Source organism: Sorex fumeus, unplaced genomic scaffold, assembly GCF_029834395.1.
Source record: "Sorex fumeus unplaced genomic scaffold, SorFum_2.1 ptg000045l, whole genome shotgun sequence".
Lineage (NCBI taxonomy): Eukaryota > Metazoa > Chordata > Mammalia > Eulipotyphla > Soricidae > Sorex > Sorex fumeus.
The window spans coordinates 14,936,140-14,959,690 of NW_026606102.1; the positions used below are offsets into that span (position 1 = coordinate 14,936,140).

Genomic DNA, 23,551 nt, shown 5'->3' on the forward strand with positions numbered 1-23,551 from the left:
AAAAGCAAAAAAAAAAAAAAAAGAACCACAACAAAAAACCTTTTAACTCCTATTATTAAAAGGTGCTATAGCAGGGGCTGAAGAGATACTACAGTGGGTAAGATGCTTGCCTTGCATGTGGCCGACACGGGTTCGATCCCCAGCATCCTGTATGGTTCCCCAAGCACCACCAGGAGTGATTCCTGAGTGCAGAGCCAGGAGTAACCCCTAAGCATCGCCAGGTGAGGCTCAAAAGCCAAAAACAAAAATAAAAAATAAAAGGTGACATTGTTAAAAGAATCAACATTCTTTTAAAAATAAAAATGAACTGTGTATAACTAGACCATAATGATGAAAGTGCTCATTCCTTGGGCTTAGAGAGTTAATACAATGGGTAGGGTACTCGCCTTGCACATGGCCAAACATGGGTTTAATTTGGTATCTCATATAGTCCCCCAAGCACCTCCAGGAGTAGTTCCTGAATGCAGAGCCAGGAGTGATTTCTGAGCACTGCGGGCTGGCCCCAAAACAAATCAAACAAAAAGTGCTCATTCTTACCTATATTTAAAAAATTCCTTTATCATGGGAAATAAGAACAGTAACAATAAAAATCAGCATTTAAATTTCTGTATTCAGATTTTGACCTAAAAATAAGTATTTTTTGTTTTGTTTTCTGGACCATACCTGTTGCCGCGCACGGACTACTTATGGCTCTGTGCTCAGAAATGACCCCTGGTAGTGTCAAGCTGGGGTTGGTTGCATAGAAAGCAAAGACATTACCTCCTACTAATCTCTTTAGCCTATACTTCCTTCACCTTAAGGTTCTACAGGGTCCTAATAGCATAAGCCATGTGCAGTTAAAAACTGGGCTAGAGCGCCACTCAATGCCTCTTTTGCAGACCACAACACCCAAAAGGAGAGAGAGAACACAAGGGATTGCCCTGCCACAGAGGCAGGGTGGGATGGGGGTGGGGGTGGGGGGGAGGGATATTATCCATGGTGGTGGAAAATGGGCACTGGTGGAGGGATGGGTGTTTGATCATTGTATAACTGAAACCCAAGCACAAAAATTTGTAAGTCTACAACTGTACCTCATTGTGTTTCACTAATAAAAATTTAAAAAAACCAAAAAAACAAAACAACAGGGCTAGAGCAATAGTATGGAAGGCAGGGTTACTTGCCTTGCATGTAGCCAATCCGGGTTCAATACCCGGCACCACATATTGTTCCCTGAACCCAATCAGGAGGGATCCCTGAGTGCAGAGCCAGACGTCACTCTGAGCAATGCCAGGTGTGGCACAAAAACCAATAATAATAATAATTACAATAATAATATGTTTAATCATTGATACCATCTGTACACTAACACAATAGGATCCCCCAAAGGGACTGAAAAAAAGAGTCAAATAAAAGTAAGGATACTGTAATAAAACTGAAACTAATAGGAAACCACTTCCTTTCACTTTAAGAACTGCTTTCTTTTACTTTAATAAGCCTATACAAGAGTTTCTTAACACAACCATATTAAGATGATAAACATATCAGGAATTCTAGTTAGCCAAAATTTCTAAACACAGATTATAAAACTAGATAAGGTAAACTGAAATTATGACCAAATTATTCTTAACAATGACACTAGAAGAAAGCATGACAGGCTTTAATAACTGACAATGTATATAAAGATATGATCAATAAGTAAACCAAAAATCATCAATGTAGAGCTATGAGAAAGTAGGATAGGAGTGTTTCTGCCTTTCAATATCAACTTAAAGCAAGTACTTAGTGGGAACTCAAGGTCTATCTCCCAATGCTCCCTTCCTCTTCCCAAAATTCTGCCTAGCATTCATCCAGGATAAAGGCGTTCTCTATGTTCCAGTATCATCTTGGAATCAAGTTTCTAAGTTAGTGTCCTCCCATTCAGATGCCCAAGAACTAGCACCAAAAACCAAGAAGTTTCTTTTGGTTATCAACGAAGTTGATTTAGTACTTACATATGGAAGTAATAAGTACCTACAAATGTACTAAAGGTTCACTGTATTAGTAACTAACTCTTCTCTCCAAATAATTTTGCATCATGATTAAGGTTTCTTAAATGTCTGAGGTTTAAATATAACACATACATCATTTACACTAGTTATTCTGAAAGAGAGTTGTGATTTAACATACTCATCTGAGGAAGAATTTAGCTCAGATCCGTTCAAGTTTTGTTTGGCTTGCCTCCATGAAGACCTCATGTAACTCATTCCTGTGACTTTTTACTTTGCTTTGTTGTTCTGAGGTCAGAAGACCTGGTGGTGCTTAGCCCCTGTACCATCTCTCTGGAGCTACCCCTGTGACTTCTGAAAGGCAGTTTCCGCTAGTCCCACAACTATCCTCTTGGATATATGCTATTTTATAAAAACCAATTTCCTCAGTACCCAGTTTTCAATCTGATGTGATTCTATATAAAAATACTACTATGTAATACATTAGAAAGCATTATTTATTATCTATAAATAGCCCATCCAATGTTGAAAAGCAAATGTCTAACTTACAGTTTACAATTTTAACCATTGATAACAAATTTGCATTTAAAACAAATACGAGTGGGTCAGGGCCACCATCCTCCAGTTGCTGCATGACTGAGATCTGTGAAGGTTTCTCTTCCACAGCATAGTCTGGGAGGGGAGAGAAACAGTGTTAAAGACTGGTAACAGGCATAGGTCAGAGAAGAAATCTTACGGTCAAATGTGCTGGTTATTCACAGCAGAGGCAAGCATCTGACTTCCAGACAGAGTGAGTGAAGGTTTGTACCCGCTGTCCCGGCGTAATGTCCCTTTCACTCTCAGGAGAGACCCAACCCCATTAGAAAGGTAACATGGTTCCTCCAGACTCCTTCACACAACGTTTTATGCCATAATCTAAAAACAATCCACTAATTAACACAAGAATTCTCCAATCATATTACATGTTCTGAGATGAACATTAAATAGTCTATGATATACCAGAAACCAGTAACAGTTTAGTATCTCTGAAAGGATGTCTAGGGGTGGAAGTTAAAAAAAGAAATCCACTTTTCATTCTATATACCCTTTTATATTCTATGATTTTTTTCATTAAAAAATTAAAATTTACCCACACCCTACAACCATCACCGTTTAAGTACATCGATCAGCCCAGCTTTATAGACCCATGACTAAATCTTTCAAGAGATCAACTAGCTGCAAAAATTCATGGATACACTGGTCTCCTGGCTGAAAACTGGGGCATCCTCAGCATGAAAATGGGCAAGTCCTTCTCCTACCCCAACCCCAACAGCCACACTCACATCCCAACAGCTGCCTCCATGCCAATGGCCAGACTCCACAGTCCCACAGCTGAGCTCCACAGAGACTCCAAACTGCCAAAAATTTCAGGAACATGGGTTTTTTTGGCTGAGAACTCTGGGATATTCTCCAGGTAGGGGTAGACAACCACCCCTCCTTTACCCCCGCTCCATCCCCCCCAAGCCACACCCACATCCCACAACCATGGGATGGTGTGAGCCATGGAAGCCCACTCTCCAGTTAAATGTCCTGAAGTTTCTGGAGTGTCTGGCCATGATTCCTGCAACCTCTACAATACTTACATCGCAGTAGGAGCACACCAAATTAGATGGGACAGAAAAACTAAGCTCAATAAACAAAAACATTAACAGCAGGCTCAACAAGCAACAATAGTTTAGTAAACTCTCAGACAAGGATTTAATGTTCCCACTGTGAGATATAACAATTTTCACAATTTTTCTTTTACCAAAGTATTTTTTGATAATTCCTTTAGCCCTTTAGTTGTGACAAGCAACATAAAACAAATTACTTTGGATCTGAAAAGGGGATTGGCTTGGAAGTGGTTGAAAAATGAGGAAAATGGCTGAGAGGTGGTCGTACTGGTGGTGGGATTGGTGTTGGAATATTGAATACCTGTAATATATGCACTATAAACAACTCTGTAAACCACGGTGTTTAAATAAAGTGAAAAAAAATTTTCTGAATTTAGATTTTAAAAATATTTGCCTAGAAAACAAACCAGAAGTATCATAAGTGAACTAGTTTCATGAAACAAAGATTTCTCTAAGTCAGAATTCTGTATCGGGGCTGGAGAAACAGTACAGCAAGCAGGGCACTTGCCTTGCATCTGGCAGACCTGGCTCCATCCTTGGCACCACATATGGTCTCCCAAGCCTGACAGGAGTGATCCCGAAGTGCAAACCAAGAATAAGCCCTGAGTACTACTAGGAATGGCCCAAAAAGAAAAAAAGGAAAAAAAAAGTAGAATCATTGCACTTTAGAGCAGAAAAGATATATTAAGTCAGGAAACAAAAGGATGAGCAGAATATTAATAAAGACACTCTCCTGAAAATGTACTGACCAGGTAATGATCCAGATATATCAACAAATTTTTATATAAAAGTAAAATAAACCTCCTTCTGACTAGATAGTAACTTAATTTACCAAGATTCAAAAAACAAATTGGGTTTGTTTTTGTGCCACACCTGGCAGTGATCAGGGTTTACTCCTGGCTCCACAGAGATGGATGACTCCTGGGGGTTCATGGGGAAACCATATAGAGTTCTGAAGACCAAACCCAGATTTGGCATGTACAAGGTAAGGGCCTGTTTGCTCTACTTTCTCTATGGTCTCCAAAAAAATATTGTTAAGAGTTAAACTGTTTTGTTTTGTTTCAGGGTTTACCCCTGGATCTACACTCAGGGATCACTCCTGGCAGGGCCTGGGAGACTGTATGGGGTATCAGGGGTCATCAAAAAAAATTTTTTAGCACAAAGTTCTCTACTTATTATATGTATAATTCAAATAAAAAATTAACATGATGATTCAATCAGGTAGACAATCCCAGCACAGAACCTAAGCGATTCTGAGTATAATGTGCTTTGAAATATAAAGAAAATATGGCAATGAGCGATAGCACAGCGGTAGGGCGTTTGCCTTGCACGCAGCCAACATGGCCGACCCGAGTTCGATTCCTCCGCCCCTCTCGGAGAGCCCGGCAAGCTACCGAGAGTGTCTCGCCCGCACGGCAGAGCCCGGCAAGCTCCCCGTGACGTATTCAATATGCCAAACACAGTAACAACAAAGTCTCCAATGGAGACGTTACTGGGCCCGCTCGAGCAAATCGGTGAACAATGGGAGGGCCTTTACTTTACTTTACTTTTAATGAATGAAATGACATTATAATAGAAAAATACAAACATCTACCCTGAAACAGTAAGCACAGCAATACAAGTTTTCACAGCATTCAGTAAGTTGCTTTTTGGTATTGCTATTGGAGGGCAAGTTTCACTCTGACTTGATTTCTCCAGGCCTGAAGGCAATATCTGGCATATATAATAATGTCTGCTTAAATATGTCAGTCTTCATACCTCCTTTCACGCCAGTGGAGATGAGAATGGGAGGAAGGCCATCTTCTGGAATAAGGTTCATTGCACTTCCAACAGGACTTCCAACTTGGGTTACACTTCCAGAGAATAAAGAGATATCCGTCTAGGAAAAATTAAAGTGAGGATTACAGAGAGTTTAGGACTCTGGCAGAATCCAGCCAAGAAAAAAAATGGGAGGGGGCTGCTGTGGTAGGCTGAGTCTCCTCTGGGGCACCTCAGAGTGCGGCAGGTGAACCCGGGCAGCTGAAAACCTCCATAATTCAATCACTGCCATGCTTATGGCAGGACTCCACTGGCTTGGAAAGAGCCTCATCCAGAAATGAATCTGTTGAAAAACTCAAGTATGTGGGTTTTGTGACCAAAATCTCCAGGTTCTCACAGAGTCGGGGATGGGCTACCTGCCCACATCCCCATGTTCTTCTAGGAGCCTGGCAGTCATACCTCTGCTGTCATATAAGCTCATTAACCGGCCATGATCCAGAGACTCATAAATAAATTTCAAAAGAGATCAACAAGCTTCAGAGACGCTTCTGGACCCCAGAGTCACAGTCCAGTTAAAAATTTAACTCTAGCTCTCTCACCTCTTTCAAAATTTTAGAATTCCTGGAGCAACAGCTCAAATTCTATACCACTGATATACCAGGAGTATCACACCACATTGGATGGGACGTAAAGTAGAAGGAAACCAATATCGATTAAGAAAATATTAACACACAGGCTTAACCTGTAACAACATGTTAGTAATCTCTTATACAAGGGCTTAATGGCTCAGGATGACATACAACAATCTTAACATACTTTCTTCTAAGGAATCCTTTTGGATCATTTTTAGCAAATTATTCATAACAAGCATACAAAATAAATAATTTAGAGTCTGCTATCAGGGCAGGCTTGGGTGGTGGTTGGAAAAGTTGGAAATAATTGTGGTGGGAAGGTGTAATGGTAGTGGGATTGGTGTTGGAATACTGAATGTAAGAAATCATCACAAACAACCGTAAAAACAAAAGAAACTACATAAATTTCTTTCAGTTTGGGAATATTAACTAATACGTCACATCACATTTTCAGGCATCTCTTTTATTTATGAGTTTTCCTGAACCATTTTATTCTTTTCCCACTATAATGCCATAGTCAACATATCATAAACGTTTTTATAATTAAATAATTCTGTAATGCTAAAAAGAAAAAAAAAGGTGAGGAGGGGCAGGGAGAAACTGCACAGTGGGTATAGTTCTTGCTTTGCACACAGTTGATCTGGGTTCAATTCCTCGAGCCCTCCAGGGGTAGCTTTGAGCACCATCAGGTGTGACCAAAACATCAAACAAAGAATAAAAATGCATAAGTCAAAATCTAGAATTCATGCTTTTATTTTTCACTAACACAGTGAAAAATAATATCGTTTTTGCTTATCATCAAATCACAATAATTAGAGCTATTGTAGCCTGGATTAAAGCTTTATTTACCACGGTTTCTTCTGACATAAAAAGAAAAGCTGTTTATTTGTTTTGTTTGGGGGCCACATCTGACTGTGCCATGGGATCACTCCCAGCAGGGCCCTGGGAAACATGGGGTGCCGGGGACTGAACCCAGGTCAGGGTGGCTGTGTGAAAGGCAAACATCCTATCCTTTGTACTATCTTTCCAGATCCAAGGAAAACTCTTGTTTCCCTTTTTCTGTTTTAGGACTACACCTGCCAATGCTCACGGGTTACTCCTAGCTCTGCATTCAGGAATAACTCCTAGTGGTGCTCAGGGTACAATAAAGGATGCCAGGGATCAAACTCAGGTCTTTCTTTGTGCAAAGCAAGCACCTTACTTGCTGTACTATCTCCCCAACCCCACAAGGAAAGCTTTTAAAATTTTTAAAAACTGCAGCAGCAACAAAACAAAATGCTAATATAATATTTTCTTATAATTTCTGAAACTTGAATGAGACTACTTAAATTCTTTGGCGGGGGGGGGAGCGGGAGGGGCAAACCCAGAGATGCTCAAGGTTTACTACTGACTCTACGCTCAGGGTGGGCTTGGGGGATCATACTGGGTGCCAGGAATTGAACCTGGGTTGGCTATGAAGGCAAACACCCTACCTGCTATACTATCGTCTGGCCCCCTCTTTTTCTCTCTCTGTCTTTTTTTCTTTTTTGCCACATTTGAGAGGTGGTCCAGGCTTACTCCTGACTCAGTACTCAAAGATAGATCATTTCTTGGGTTCATATGGGATGCATGCAATTGAATCCGGACTGGCTGTGTGCAAAGCAATGTCTTATCCACTGTACTGTCTCTCCAGGAAAAACCTGATCCAAACTTTGATCCTTTTATTAAAAATTAAAAGATGGCCATGTCCTTAACTGGAATTGACAGCATTACCTTCGACTATCAAATTCAAGGGGTCACTCAGCAGTTGAAAGGGACTCACTAAGGATCCTAGGTGAGGCCAAAGAGATAATGAAGCAGTAACAAATTGTGTGCTTGCCTTTCACACAATTGAGCCTGGTTCCATCTCTACACATTGCATATGGCTCCCTGAGCACTGCCAGGAGTGATAACTGAGCACAGGGTCGGGAACAGGCTCTCCCACCCCCAAAAAAGGATCCTAAGTTAAGACTGGTCCTAGGTGGTTCTGTTCTCTCAAAAAGAGAGCAGATGATCTTCGTCCCTGATGAAAACCAGGCCTCAAGATAAAAGAATTCCAAAGTCTGACTAGTGTATTGTGGAAACAAGGAAGAAGGGCTGAGCCAATCTCTGTAGATAAATGATGAGTCTTACACCCATTAGGTCAGTGGTTTTCAAGTTATGTCTAAGATTTGGGATCCTTTTAAACACCTGGAAATGAAAATACAACAAAAACAAAAATTGAAATGCTCAAGTGGAAAAGAGAATTCTTTAGTCACGCGGACAGTGCCTGGCCCACCCACTATCAATGGGTGGGTAACCACTGACTCTGTGAAACAAGTTTTGATGGTCAGTATATTAGGAGCCAGGTTCTCCACGCTCCCCAGAGAACAACTTTTTTTTTTTTCTTTTTGGGTCACACCGGAGATGCACAGGGGTTCCTCCTGGCTCTCCACTCAGGAATTACCCCTGGCAGTGCTCAGGGGATCATATGGGATGCTGGGAATCGAACCCGGGTTGGCAGTGTGCAAGGAAAATGCCCTACCCGCTGTACTATTGCTCCAGCTCTCCGAGAGAACAATTTCATAAAAATCTTTCTCCTGAGAAGACACCCAACTCAGGAGCAAACAAAAACAACTGATTTTACATTTACTTCATCCCTACACATACACACACACACACACACACACATTCATTCTCTCTCTCTCTCTCTCCCTCTCTCTCTCATATACTCCAAAACCTATAGAGTCCCACAGAAAGATCACTCACCTTAAAAAAAAGGCAAAACAAAGGAAGCACAACGCTGAGGAAAGCATATACTCACTGTCAGCTGTAGTTTCGTTTTCTTACCTCTGCAGGTAGAGGGCTGGTAGTTACTGGCTTGACTGGGTCATGTGACACAGCCAAGGTGCCTGCAGAAGAAGTTCCATTTGTTGTTAATTTGGCTGCATCAGCAACTTCTCCATTAGGCAAGATGCCATCAGCAAACCAGACTCGCCTTTGCTCTCTGGGCTGAGCCACTTGAAGAGCCAGAAAAATAAGAGAGGCATAAGTGTGACATTTGTAGGGTTTCTGATACCAAAAAGAGACAGTCACTAATTCCAGTTGTACAAAGAAATCACCACTTTGCAACTTATAATCACAAATATCAGAATTTAACTGTACATAGAGGTTGCCACAAATTAAAGTATACATTTAAATATATTGCTCACCTCTATAACTAAGATGAAAAAATTTAAAACACTTCTCCAAATATTAAGAGGACTGGATATTTTTTATGTACAAGACCCACGGTTTAATACCTGGCACCCTCCAAAAATTAAAGAGTTTTTAATATACTTATGATAATGTCATATATTCTATTTCCATTTCACATTCAGTAAAAACTAAGGAAGACATTTAAAAGCCTAGGAAATAAATAGGTTTAAAAAAATCTAAAAAGAGACATCCATATTTCCTAAAAGTATGAGGCTTCTGCAGAAATTCAGTATTTGAAAAATTAGTAGAGTATTTTAAAGGGTGGGGGATACCCTCAAGAATGCTGAAGACTTTTAACTGGTAAAGGAAGAGTTAGCAGAAATCTGTAAGACAGGGAAGCAAACAGACCAGATCTTTGGCTCACGTGTACCTGAAGAAGAAAAAGACTGATCTGGCAGTGTACACGCAGTTAGCATTCTAAAAGGACAAGGGGGAAATCTGGAAATCTGAGTCTGATGAAATGGTCTCTTTAAATCAATTTTCAAAATCCACTTTGCAAAATCCTTCAGACACCCAAAACAAAGAGAAATTAGAGAACAAAAAGAACAAATGAAGAGAGTAAAGACTTTCGAGAATAAAGACTAAACGCATAAAAATACAAGGACTATGATTAAGGGATGGTCTGAATACAGGGAGAGAGGAAAAAGATAATGTCAAAAGAAGTCTTTGATCTTCAAAAGGAGAGGAGAATTACTTAGCAAGGGGAAGGGACTATTACTAGACAGAAAGACAAAACTAATGAAGGAAGCCTGATTTTAATTATCAAGGGAGACTTCTTAACAAGATCATCTTAAGAAATATAATTGTTATTTTTACTACGCATAATACTCTGAACTTACAAAAGTACCTTTCATCTGACAATATCATAACTGTAAAGGTATAATAAACTGAAAATAACTTGAGCCTATAATTTTCTCCCTATCGTAGGATATAATCTGAATAACAGTTCTGAATTTTATAAAGGTCTATGTACCTAACACAGTACTTTCATATTTTTCCTATTTTTTAATGTACAAATTAAAATGAAAAAAATGGCATGTATATTTCAAAAGGCAATATTAGAAGGAACTGGTGAGAGGAAGGAACTCTCACCACTTTTCATCACTTACTAATCCCCTACAAGTACATTAAGTTAAAGCATGATGCTCGGGTTTTGCAAGCTGACTTCAATTCTACATTTGTTTTCAAGTTAAAACAGCATAAATACTCCATCCTAAGATAGAAAGGGGATCAGCATATTTTTAGAAGTGCCTCCAGAATACCAGGCAACACAGTCTGAGTCTTAACTTTCCCAGAAATAGTCCTGACACATTTCTCACCTTGTTCTTCCACTTTAATATCCACCCAAAAGGACTTATCTGCCGTGTTTTAAAAGACTTGTGCTGTAAAATCACATCAGCACCTTTTCAGAAGAATTTGGCGAAGAAAAAGAGAATAGCACATGATCCCCTACCTTCTGCTCCAGGGTGCTTTAAAACTCCCACAGGTACCATCACAGTGGGAGGTGGAGAGCTCAGGGCTCCTGAGGCCTGAGCTTGCTGCAAGGGAGGGATAGTAGAACAGTATTCAGCAGGATTGTTAGGGTTAGGGCTCTGGCTTGAGGCACTCATCATGTTCTCCCAGGCTTGAGCTGAAGCAAATACAGACACAATCAATGTGAATGGATTGCAAAATATGGACATCAGACCTCCATAATACTGGGTCAGTCATGTAACTCCTTCTCACTAAAACTCGCTGTACATATCCCAGAGAGGTGGTATTAAGGAAATAGGAGTTTTTATTTTTATTTGTTTTTGGTTTGGAGGTCACACTCAGAGGTGCTCGAGGATCATTCCTGGAGGGGCTTGGGGGAACCATGAGAGGTGTTGGGGATTGAACCCGGGTCAGCTGTAGGCTGTAAGCAAGGCAAGCTGTACTATCTCTCCAGCCCTGGAAACAGATTGTTTTATTCAGATTGTGACACCATTTCATTAAGTACACTATTTGGAAGTAGCAAGTAAGAATTACTTGATATTCTGATGCAGACTGACAGCAAATCAGTTTGTTAATGACTAGGTGTCTGATTCTTTAAAGGAGACCACTCGTTCCCTCTGGAGGGGGAAAAGTATCAAAATTATGAGGATTTTCAAATGAGATCACATTTAAACACTGGAAGGGGAAAACATTCAGCGCCTTTGGAAACTTTAATTCAAAGAATCAAAATCAGAGACAAAGGCAGCATAACTATTGTACGCTATTTATGTTTCATTTCTAGACTCTTGGAGTCTTTTTACTTGAGGTTAAATCTCATTTGAAAAATTTTGAAGCCTACAGCTCATGAGAACACATCTCAACATTTTTGTGAATTCTGTTTTTATGTAATCGTAATCCTGTGTAAAAATATTCAGCAAAAACAACCACTTCACATCTTTTGTGTGTCTCAAAAGCACAGGACCCAATTGAACATGAAAATGTGCCAATATTACCTAGGTGCCTTCAACTAAAATGAATGATTACAAATATGTCAAGATTTTATATATTCGATCATGTTACTAAGTAAACACTGACATATCAACTGTTCTCTTTAAATAAGATGATAGTTGCTATAGAAATGAAAGGCACCAAATTTTATCTTCTAGGTTCAGGTAATATCACATATCCAGCAATGGAAACCATCCATTTCTGAGATTTTTTTCTTTAAAGCCATTCAGTATCTAAGAATGACCTATATAAGATTTTGAATATTCATTGCTTCCACACTGCAGGACAAGGCTAGTAACAGTAGCTAATGTTCCTTTGAAAGCACTGCAGGAAGAGGAGAGGAAGAGAAAAGAGAAAAGGAAAAAGGAAAGGAAACACTGAAAAGCATCAAATGAAATATTTAGTAAAAGACTGGGCTAAGCCATGCAAGAGGGAAGACACTGGAAAACCAGGAAAAGTATAAATGATTTGCAGACCCCCCCTCTTACGGGCACCCCTGACTTAATAAAAAGTATTCTACATGAATCCTTTGCAGTTCCTTTGTCTTTAGCTATGCCAAGTTAAAACAAACAAACAAACAATCAGGTTGGAAGATCTCATCAAATAAAAAAGGCGCTTAATTAAGCAGCATGCTCTTATCTGTGGAACTATGTCTGAAAACAAAGCAGGAATAAAAACCACCAATTAAGCAACTGAGTGAAATAACCAACATCTAAAAAGTGACCCTTAAAAGTAAAGAGAGTGACTCATTTTTTATCAAAATGATGAGAATTCAGAAATGGGAGGGAACTGAATGGATCACAGGAGATTAGAACAGACCAGATTTAACTGACATGCAATAGGTTAATAAGCTAGCGACAGGAAGACATCACCAGGAGCAACACAGACAGACAGAGCAGGAGGGGCCGTGGGCAGGGAGTACCTGCCTCAACGAGGCACATGACCCCAGCGCAGGCAGCAGTGCTGTCCAAGTTCAATGTCTGACATCTATTATGTCAACTGTGCTGGCAACTGTACAAAGATGCACTCAAAGAGAAAATACCACACCTCATCGATTTGACTGTATAAGAGTACTGTTTCTTTTTCTTAAAACTGAAAATGTTGTTCTTGGATTCATTTTTAGCCCCCTAAAAGATGGATACTGCACTGCACTAAATAAACTATACTAACCGCTAGTAACATTCCCACATAATCATTATTGTTATAACCGTTCAAAATCTTTATCTCTATGACAGAAGGTAAGTAGTGTAAGTAGTATCAAGGAAGTAAGTGATAAAAATACAATTTTCTATTTGTTCCTATACTAAAATATTAAGTTTTTAGAGATAAAACAGTTAAGAACACTTTTCTAGTTTTTTTTCGTTTTCCTTAAAAAAAAGTTCTCTTGAAGAAAACGTCAGCCTGGTTTTAATATTTTATCGTTTAAAGGGTTAATAGCTATCTCCCTATCCACTCTGGTTATTGCACAGAAACTTTAAGCATTACATAGCACCATATTTGCAAAAGAACTTCCTTTGTCCTACAAAACTTACCTGAATTTGGCATTCATTCTATTAGGCATTCATTCTATTAGTACTCAAATGCCAACGTATTTTCAAAACATGAATACGGGGATGGAGAAATAGTACAGCAGGTAAGGCACTTGCCTTGCATGCAACTGACCCAAGTTCAGTCCCCAGCACCCTATACGGTCCCTTGAGCCCCACCAGGACTGATTCCTGAGTGCAGAGCCAGGAGTAACCCCAGAACATCACACCAGGTGTGGCCCAACAACAACAAAAAAAAAGAAGAAGAAGACGAAAGAAAAGGAGAAAACATATAACTCAGTTTTTCTCTGAAAGTTATGACATCTGAGATGATGAACAACTTACAGGAAAAGGCAGGGGGGAAACAACAGTCTTTTCATAGAAATTCTTTTTGTTCTTCATAATTATGACCTGACACTGTTGTAATACTTACCATTCATTAGCACTGAATGGCAGATGACACATACTCTAGCTTCCTTTCTGTCCATGTATAATAGTTTACATTTCAGGCTACAGCAGGACGCACAAAAAACCTGCAGGGAAAAAAACTTATTTAGGACTCCCGTACCAAAGACGTGAACCAACAATGACCAGTACTGACTGGCAGCTGTACACTGCTAAAAGTTTCAAAGGTAAATGCAGCTGACAAGTTGAGCATAATGACCATGCCCAATAACAAGTCAACAGTAAGGGCACTGACAGGCAAAATAACAACAACACAACAAAAACCAGCAAATACAGGAGGGGTGCGGGTGAAAACTGAGCTGCCCTTAGGCAGAAGATCTATTCATAATACTGCATCACACAGATGCATCACACAGTGCATCACACACTGCTTGCTACCACTGATGTGGGAGCACCGCCGCTAGTGTGAACCCTGGTAGCATACACGTGAGTACCACAAGGACCCCTACCAAACACTGCAAAACAAAACTGTATGAGCACCATAACTAAGACCCGTGTGTGTGCACGCACCAGAGCCTAAAAGGCTGAGTGTGACAGCACCACAAGCCAAAGTGCAAGACCCTCACCATGCAGGAATTACACCTGGTCACTAGAGCCAGGGGCCGGAGCGACAGCACAGTGGGTAGGGCGTTTGCCTTACACGCAGCCAACATGGCCGACCCGAGTTCGATTCCTCCACTGCTCTCGGAGAGCCCGGCAAGCTACCAAAAGTATCTCACCCACACGGCAAAGCCTGGCAAGCTACCCGTGGCATATTCGGTATGCCAAACACAGTAACAAGTCTCACAATGTTACTGGGCCCGCTCGAGCAAATCAATGAACAACGGGGTGACAGTGACAGTGACATCAGTCAGTACAGTAACAAAGGGAAGAGAAGGGGGCTGGGGGTAGAGAGAACAAGATCCTCATATGTCTGAGAATTAAGCAATAAATGGCTCATGTACCAAAGAACAGATGACAAGGAAAAATAAAAAATAATATTAAAAACAGAGTGGGCACTGTGGGTTTTAACTTCTGCGGCTTTCTATCCATATGTGTGGGATCATAATATCAGCTGTTGGACCTGGTTTGCTGCAAAATCAAGGAAAGATAAAGATAAAAAACTAAATTAGTAAAAAAAAAAAAACATGCACAGCCCATCCCCAGGAAATTAGAGCAAGTCACCAAAACTGGCCACATGAGTTGCCAGCACCATTTCTACCTTCCAGGGCTGAATTCACATATTTTTCATTCTCCCCTTAAACAGATAACAAGACTCCCTTGAGCTCCCTTTTAAAAATTATTTTTCCTAACAACTCATTAGTCACTTGTAACAAAGGTTTTACACAGGAAAAAAAGCTGTCCCCAGGAGGGTTACTGTCACTGTCGCTGTCCTCCTGTTGTTCATTGATTTGCTCGAGCGGACCCAGTAACGTCTCCATTGTGACGATTGTTACTGTGTTTTGGCATATTGAACACATCACGGGGAGCTTGCCAGGTTTTGCCATGCGAGCAAAATACTAATCTAGCTTTTTTGGCTAAGCAGTATACTGTATCTTATAAGGATAAACCAATATATCAGCCCATATTTTAGACAAAATAAAAGGTATAATTAATGTATCTAGCTACTATGATTACCAATTACAGTTTCCAGAGGATTTACACTGTCAAAAACCCTAGTCTGAATGCTTAAATGACTTGAACAAGCTCATGCTAAAATGTATGAATATGAGATAGTCAACATACACTGTCTCATTTAAACTCAAAATTTCTACGGAGACACCTATTCATAATTAAAAGTGAAATAAACATAAGTAAAACTGCTCATTTGTGCATAAGTTAGAGAAATCTTGTCTGTTCTGAAGCTGAAGAAAATAGTTCAAGGGTTAAGCCACTTGTCTTGTATCTACAAAACTGGCTTCGACACCAGTACAACACCTGGTCCCTCAAATATTGTCAGGGATGGCTACTGAGCACAGAACCAGAAATAGCTCCTGAGCACCACTGGATGTGGCCCACCTCCTGCCCAAAAAACAGTTTCTGTTCAGAATCAATATGTAATACTACTGCCACATAGCAAACATTTTGTTTGAAAAGAAAACTTTCCCTTCTTCCTTGACCACGACTAGGAATACAGCCAATCACCAACTCCTGCTGGTTCTCCTTTAGGGTGCTCCCCTCTTCATATCCAACACCGATGCCTTTATTATACCAGGCACAACCACCACAACACAGTTTCCCAAAGTGGCAAATACGGTGGTGGGGTCAGGGTGAGGGTGAGTGGAGAGGAGGAAATGGGGAGATGGAGTGATTACGTAGGGTGCAATTGGGGGTGGGTGCTTTCAGGTCACTACCTTAGAGAGAGTAGATCTCCACGACAGTGCTGAGTGATTTTTTTTTTCCTGGAAAAGGGATGATAGTTTGGGAACTTCTGTTCTAGAAAGCTTCTTAAACTTTTCCGTTTGTGACCCCTTTTTGCCTGAGAAACTGTTGAGTGATCCCAGGTATAAAGCTAAATAAAACAGGTTGACATATCAAACTTTTACTGAAATTAAATCATAAATGCATCTTAAAATTCCACAGTTTAAGATGCTAGGGTACACAAGTTGGTCATTATTATCAATTATCTGTCCTACTAAGCTACAGATGTTTTTCTAATTCTCCCATGCAAATATGGAAAAAAGAGAACTTTCAGAAAAGTAAAGCTAACCATGTTAGAGACCAGAGAGACAGTAAAGGACTTAAGGCACTTGCCTTACATGCCCTGTTCAAATCAGTGGCACCACATATGACCCCCCAAGCATCGCTAACGTTCACACCTGAGCACAGAGCCAAGAATAGCTTCTGAGCACTGCTGGGGATGGACTCAAACCCAAACAGATATACATATGAACACATAATCCCATTAATCTTAAAATCCTTTAACAGCTTTCCTATTCAAGAGATAAGACCAAGAAGTCAACATTCACTCTACAAACATTTGACTCCCTTTCATGTTTTGGTAGCCAGCCAGGCTACCTACCCAATTAGGTGTGGTAGAGAACAAAACAGACAAGTTCCCCATACAATTGTGGGATTTGCCGTCTATGAAGCTTACAATCTAAAATCAAATAATTATACAAGTGAATGTAAAATTACTAGTTTCAAAAAAAGTTACATGGTAAATAAGATCATGTAATCTAGGCTTGACCTAGAGTGGTAGGTTGGTAAAAGTATTATTTAGGAAATAGCAGAGATTAAATCTGATGGTGCATAGCAACAATAATAAGCAGAAGGAATAATGTGTGGATCCCATTAGGCCTATTAGGGAAAGAATCGTGCCTCTCTCAAGGAACTTTAAAAGCTAAAGTGCCTAGAAAGCCTGAGACTTATGTATGGAGTATGATGAGGTCAAACAAAGTCAAGATTCTATAGGCTTTATTGTTGGTTTTGGTTTTTGTTTTTGGTGGTGGGGGCGCACTCAGGCAGGGATCACTCCTGGTGAGGCTCGGGGGATCACACAGGGTGTCAGGGATTAAATCAGGGCCGGCCATGTGCAAAGTATACCCACTGTACTATCTCTCATTTTGGTCTTAATCGAACAACTGAAAATCACATAAATGTTTTAATGAAAGAGAAAGACATTGTTTGGTCTCCATAGCTACAGTGTAGAGATAAAAATGGAGGATAGCAAAATGGATTTGGGGTGGTCCAATATATAAAAATTAATTAACAAAGTACACATTAACATAATGAATGGGGGGAAGCATCATATGAGTTTCAATACCTTTTTCATAATAAACACACACAAATACAGCACTAATAAGGAAACAACACAATGAAATGCATAGATGAAAAACCAAAAAAATTAACATACTTTATGGTGAAAGACTTCTTTTCTAAGATCAAGAACAAGGCAAGGATGCATACTTTTATCATTTTTTATTCAACATGGAAGTACTAGCCAGAGAAATTTACCAAGAAAAATAAATGACATCCACATTAAAAAACTAAAATTATTTCTGGGTACAGATATAATCTTTTGTATAGAAAACCCTAAAGAGTCTATTATACATATACACAAACTTAAAACTGATAAATGAATCCAGCAAAGTTGTACAAGTCACCAACACAAACTGCATTTCTATATGCAACTAATAATAAACAATCTGAAAATGAAGTTACAAAAGGAACTCTAATTACAACATAAAAAAATAAAATCGACTGGATAAAAGATAATAAAGGACTAAGTCATAATATCTAAAGAGCTTTATCATGGGGAAAAAATAAAAAGCTTCAATAAGTTATCAAGGGGCTGGGAGACAGAACAGTTAGGGCACATGTGTCCGATTCCTGGCACTGCACAGTCCTCTAAGCATGGTCAGGTGTAGGTACAGAGGCAACTGAGCATCACCAGGTGTGATGATGGATGCCCCAGTACCATCAAGGGATGAACCTGGCACCCTGGGGTCCAAGCAGCAAACATCCTTGGGTCCTCGCACTGAACGCCCAGGCCAAAAATCACCAGTGGGTGGAGGCCCTGGATCTCCCGAGTACTGCTTTAGAGGCTTCTCCACTTTTTGCTAACAAAAATACAAATGTGTCCAAGAGAACACAAGCAACAACTCCCCTAAGTAAATTTCCTGAAAAAAATTTTAAGTGTCCAATAATGAGGTACTAAATATCACTCCTGATAGAATAATAAATAAAGAACCAGAGAGATAGTACAGTGGGCAGGGCTTTTGCTTATATACAGCTGACCTGGGTTTGGTGTCTGGCACCCTATATGTTCCCCCCAAGCCCTATCAGGAGCGATTCCTGAGTGCAGAGTCAAGAGTAAGCACAGCCGGGTATGGCCAAAATGTAAAACAAAAAACAAGAATTAAAGAATAAGACATTCTTTTTCTTTTTCTTATTTTTCCAATGCCAGGATCAAACCCACCTCCAATTTATTTTTTAAAAACCTGTGTCACGTAATGATGGTGAGGATCAAGAGAAGATAGGAACTTTCTCTTATATCTGCTTGGTGGTAGTATAAATTGGTAGGCTAATTTAACAACATTTAATTTTTTAAAGCCCTCTACCTTTGATTCAGTATGAGATTTTAAACATCCACCAAATCAAACATTTCCTGATAGTAAATCATAAAGAAATGTATTTAGCTATATACACATGTGCAAATAGACACAACAAATATCTGACGCGTTCAATAACTAAAAGTCATAAACAACCCAAAAGTTCATTACTAGAGAAGTGGTTAAACCACCTAAAAAACAATGAAATCACTATATGTAATGACTGACCTGGAAAAGTAAAGCAATATAGTCAATGGGCAAGAGAAAACACATTCTCAATTTCTTTCAGTTCTTCCCTTCCATTTCTAGCTTAAAGTTCTTTTTAAATTTTTAAAGAATTTTTGGTTTTAGGGCCACACCCAGCAATGCCCCAGGGTTCTACACTCAGGAATTACTCCCAGTGGTGCTTGGGGGACCATATGGGATGCCGGCGTTCAATCCCAAGCCAGCTGCATGCAAGGCAAATGCCCTACCCGCTGTACTGTCACTCCAGCCCTCGAACTTAAAGTTCTTGAAGCTAATGTTTCCATACATCACTGCAATTTTATGGGCCCAGGAATGCTCCAGTAGTAGAGTGTCTGCCAGCACCACCCAACATACCAAGTCAAATGTTGGTGACCCCTCCCCTAAGGCCCCTGAAACAACAACAAAGTGTGCACTTACTGATGCACTATAACCAAGTTTGTGTGAGCACTAAAACCAAGTGCGCAACCTCTGCTGAGCAGCACAACTACAGATGGGAGCACCACAGAAGAGTGTGTGAACTCGGGGGCACCGCAACCAAGTGTACGAAACCACCCGGCTGGGTCACTGCAGCAGCAGCAACAACAGAGAGAAGGGGGAGAGGGGAAAAGTTTAAATTGTCTGAATTTTATTTTTAAATTTAAAAGTCTAAATTCTATTATAAATTTACCAATGAAAATTATCATGCACTTGGAAGAGTACTTCAGAAATTATTTTCAAACCAGGCAAGAAATAGGAATGCCATGCATGGGAAAGCATAAATAAAATTCATTTTTAATTAAAAATACTGTCAAGTTGCAGAGTAGGATGGAGAATATGGCCTTTTCCTTACTTTGGGGAATGAGGGTTTAGCCATATTGAACAGCACTCCTGGCTCTGGGATCAGGGGTCACTCCAGGTAGTGCCCCGGGGAGCAAACGCAGTGCAAAGCAAGCGACTTAACCCAACTACTATCTCTCCAGTGCAGCACTCTCTCTACCTACCCTCTCTCCCTCCCAGCCTCCCTTCTCTCTCTCTCTCTCTCTCTCTCAGGGGCCCATGTGTGGTGATGACCATTGCATTTTAGGTCTCATACACCAGGAAGCACCCTACCTGCTGTACTCTCTGCCTCCCATTACCTTTTCTTTCATGTGTGGAAGGAGGGGGGTATTTTCTTTTTCTTTTTTCCTGAGTAGTTTCTGTATTTTAGAAAAGGAAAAAGATTAGAATATGAGTTGATGATAGGGGCCAAATCCTGTCTCCCCAAAAAACATATGGTGAATTCTCAATGCCCAACATTTCAGACCTCGTCTGGAAACATGTGTTACCATTACAAAGTTCAGTTATTAGGATGGGATTCCTGGCTAGTACAGGTTTGAGGGGGGGATCTGGCCACAGTGTACACACAAAGTGAATTCCATGTGCACAGTAAGAAGGCATCTGCCCTCTCCCACAGCCCTCAGATGGTCCGACCTGTCACCATCTTCACCTCAGACTTCTAAGCTCAGGAACTGTAACACAATGAATTTCTGTAGTTTAATTTGCCTAGTAGGTTTTATTTTGTTAGAGCAATCCTAGCAAACAGCCAGGACTGCACTTTGGGAAAATAACCTAAACGAGAATGGAAAAAAAATATATATGCCACAAAAAAACAGGTAACCTTTTTATGTGGGAGGGGCTGGGCTGGGGTTGTAACCAGGTCTTCATACAGATTTGGGTGGTTTTTTTGTTTGTTCGCTATTTTAGTTGTTGTTGGGTTTTTGTTTGGGGACTATATCGGGTGGTAGCCAAGGCTTATTCCTGGCTCTGTGGCTCAGCTCAGAGATCACTCTTACAATGGCAATGCCCTGGGATGCTGGGAAAAGGATGCATTTCTGAGCCATATGGTCACGTGAACCCTGCCAGGAGTGATCCCTGAGTGCAGAATCAACACGAAACCCTGAGCACTGCCAATAACCAAAACAAACAAAAACCACTGCTTCCTTCTTAGCAAAACCACTGCACAAACAAATGTTTGAACAGAAAATTAACAATAATGTGTACTTGACCAGAAGGGCTGTACCATACATATCCAAATTCACAACTTTTAAGAACAACAGACTGGTTTCAAGTAGCTTAAAACTTTTTGTCTCTGCTTGGGTCATGCCCAGTGGTGCTCAGAGGCTACTCCCTGGCCCATGCTCAGGGGGGCCATGCAAAGCAGGGAGTGGAGAAATGAATCGAATGGGGTAGGAGTCCATGCCATCTTCCACCTCACTCTGGTTATAATGAATAATGTGCCAAGTTTTATTGGTCAGCTGTTTGTGAATGATGTTAAATGTCAGGATGTATCTGACATGCCGAATTACAAGGAAGAGGAGGATTTATAATAGATATGCTAGTCAAAGATCTGGCTAAGTATGGGTTAAAATATTCCACATGTGGGACAGGAAGAAAGCAGAAGTGCAGAGCATATAACAGGCATTTGTGAGGCCTTCAGTATGGTCCCTAAGACCAGAGTCTCCCCTCAGGTGGCCCTGGTGGCTCCCAGCACTGTAAGGTCTTAGACAGCCTGGAGATCAGAAAAACCTCCAGCTACCTTCCCCAACCCTCCGCCACCTCCACACAGCACCACTGGAAATGGATTCTGTTAAAATAAAAAAAAGGGTAAAAGAATAAAATGTTTCATAGGTGTGTTTACATGCAAATTTCTTTATTGTGGTACTTCTGGAGTCCAACTTTAACATTCACTAGATAAATGAACTTATGGGAATAATTTAAACTCTCTGAGCCTATTTTTCTCACATGTAAAACTGAAATAGTAAGACTTCTGAGGATTAAAGGAGCTAATATTGTAGAACATTATGCATAACAGGTGCTGAGTGAGTGGCGGTGCCCTCCTTTCCCTTTCCTTTCAAAATTTCTCACTCATGGCTTTCCACATAACAAACCCTACTGCCAAATTCCTGAGCAAGCTTTAGACTCAAGTATCAGTTTGTGCCTATTTATACCCCTTACAGTGTGAACAACACTTATTCCTTTGCAATTCTTGAAAATTCAAATCATCGAGTGCTCACTTCTTTCTTTCCAAGTTAAAAAGAGGGTGGAAAAATGATGTTCCAGGTCTTCAAAAAGCCCTGCAACTGTGACAAAAATAACTGCCATTCAAGAACAAAAAACACGAGAGAAATGAGCTCATGAAGAACCAATATCCTGCTAGTCACAAAGATCAATAGAAGCGACAACTTGCAATCACTGCTTTTTTTTTTTCAATAGTAGGTTCCCTAGGTGGTGCTTGGGGAAACTGGAGGTCACTCCTGGTGATGGCCATCCGGGCACTGGGTGCCTATTTAGGAACATGACGCTGCTGCCCAGAATGGGGACACCTGGGGGCCAGGATATGCCCAAAGGTGGCGGGGTGGGAATAGTAGCACACAATACAGAAACTGAACTTGGAGACTCCCACATGCCAAGCACGTGCTCCACCATCCTGAACTGTCTTCCAGCCCCCGACTTATAAATATTCTTAAGTGCAGAAAAATATTTTACCTTTAATTATGTAATTATTTTAAAGATTTTAAAGATATTTTATCTTTGCTCGAGCAAATCGATGATTTAAAGGAGGGCCTTTACTTTACTATTTTAAAGATAATAAAGATAAAAAATATTTTATCTTTAATTATTAGAAAACACCAAAAATCCAAATAAAACAGTTGAATCAGGTTCCATTCATGTTTCTATCCACCTGCTCCAATTTTACAGTTGCTAACTGAAAACAACAGCAATTATGAGAGCTATTCTAAGAGTATATTGCAGGAAGAGTTAGATGTGACAAAACAAAGGACAATACCCAATATCCCCAATATCAGAACTGAAGAAAACGTTTATCATATCATTTCCTTGAGTATATTGTAAAATTTTCCCTCCATCCTGTTACTGCCTTATAAATAATACTTCTACAAAGGAATGTTTTGTATATATGTTTAAGTGTGTCAATTTAGAGAATGCGAGCAATTAAAAAACATCTCTAAAGAAAAATTAAAATAAATAAATAAATAAATCTCTACTTTTGCAGCCACATTTTGAACACTTCATTATTAAAAAATACAACTGAGCTTTACTTAGAGAAATTTGCTTAGAGAAACTAGAGGGGCAAGACAAGAGGGAGACGTGTGAGAACACAGGCTTCTCGACGGAGCAAGAGGCAAGATGACACAGCTCTCACAGAGGCAGGCCAGGCTCCAGGGCCGAGAACACTCCTAGACACTTCCTGTTAAAAGCATTTTATTATAGAAATTTTCAGCAATATAAAACAACACCAGGTCAATTATATTAGAGAATGCCCACTGGAAAAAAATACACAGTAAGCCTGCTCCCCCTTGGTGGCTCGGTGGCTGCCATCCTCCAGAAGCCATTGGACAGTCAGGCTTGGGCCCACAGTGATGAAATTTGTTGGGCCTCACGGGATGAGGGTGGAGCCAGTCCTGTCCTCCCCATCCCAACAAGACCAAGTCATCGCCCACCAATGGCCTCTCTGGCTCCTGATCAAGCTGCTTTACGGCCATGATCCCAGAGACCCAGAAACAAATCTCGAAACCCAGCAGC

The 23,551-nt window shown here is 40.3% G+C and overlaps 1 protein-coding gene across 2 annotated transcripts in view; it reads right to left on the reverse strand.

Moving 5' to 3' along the window:
* Positions 1 to 23,551, reverse strand: part of ZFYVE9 (zinc finger FYVE-type containing 9) — a 153,357-nt gene that overhangs the window by 62,434 nt on the left and 67,372 nt on the right. The window contains exons 5-9 of one of the 2 annotated variants that reach the window (XM_056122308.1): positions 13,681 to 13,780; positions 10,715 to 10,891; positions 8,854 to 9,023; positions 5,375 to 5,495; positions 2,514 to 2,636 (exon numbers count right to left, since the gene is read on the reverse strand). In XM_056122308.1, the coding sequence (XP_055978283.1) occupies positions 2,514 to 2,636; positions 5,375 to 5,495; positions 8,854 to 9,023; positions 10,715 to 10,891; positions 13,681 to 13,780 (691 nt within the window). The remainder of the gene's footprint in view (positions 1 to 2,513; positions 2,637 to 5,374; positions 5,496 to 8,853; positions 9,024 to 10,714; positions 10,892 to 13,680; positions 13,781 to 23,551) is intronic. The other variant, XM_056122309.1, reaches the window with a different exon arrangement.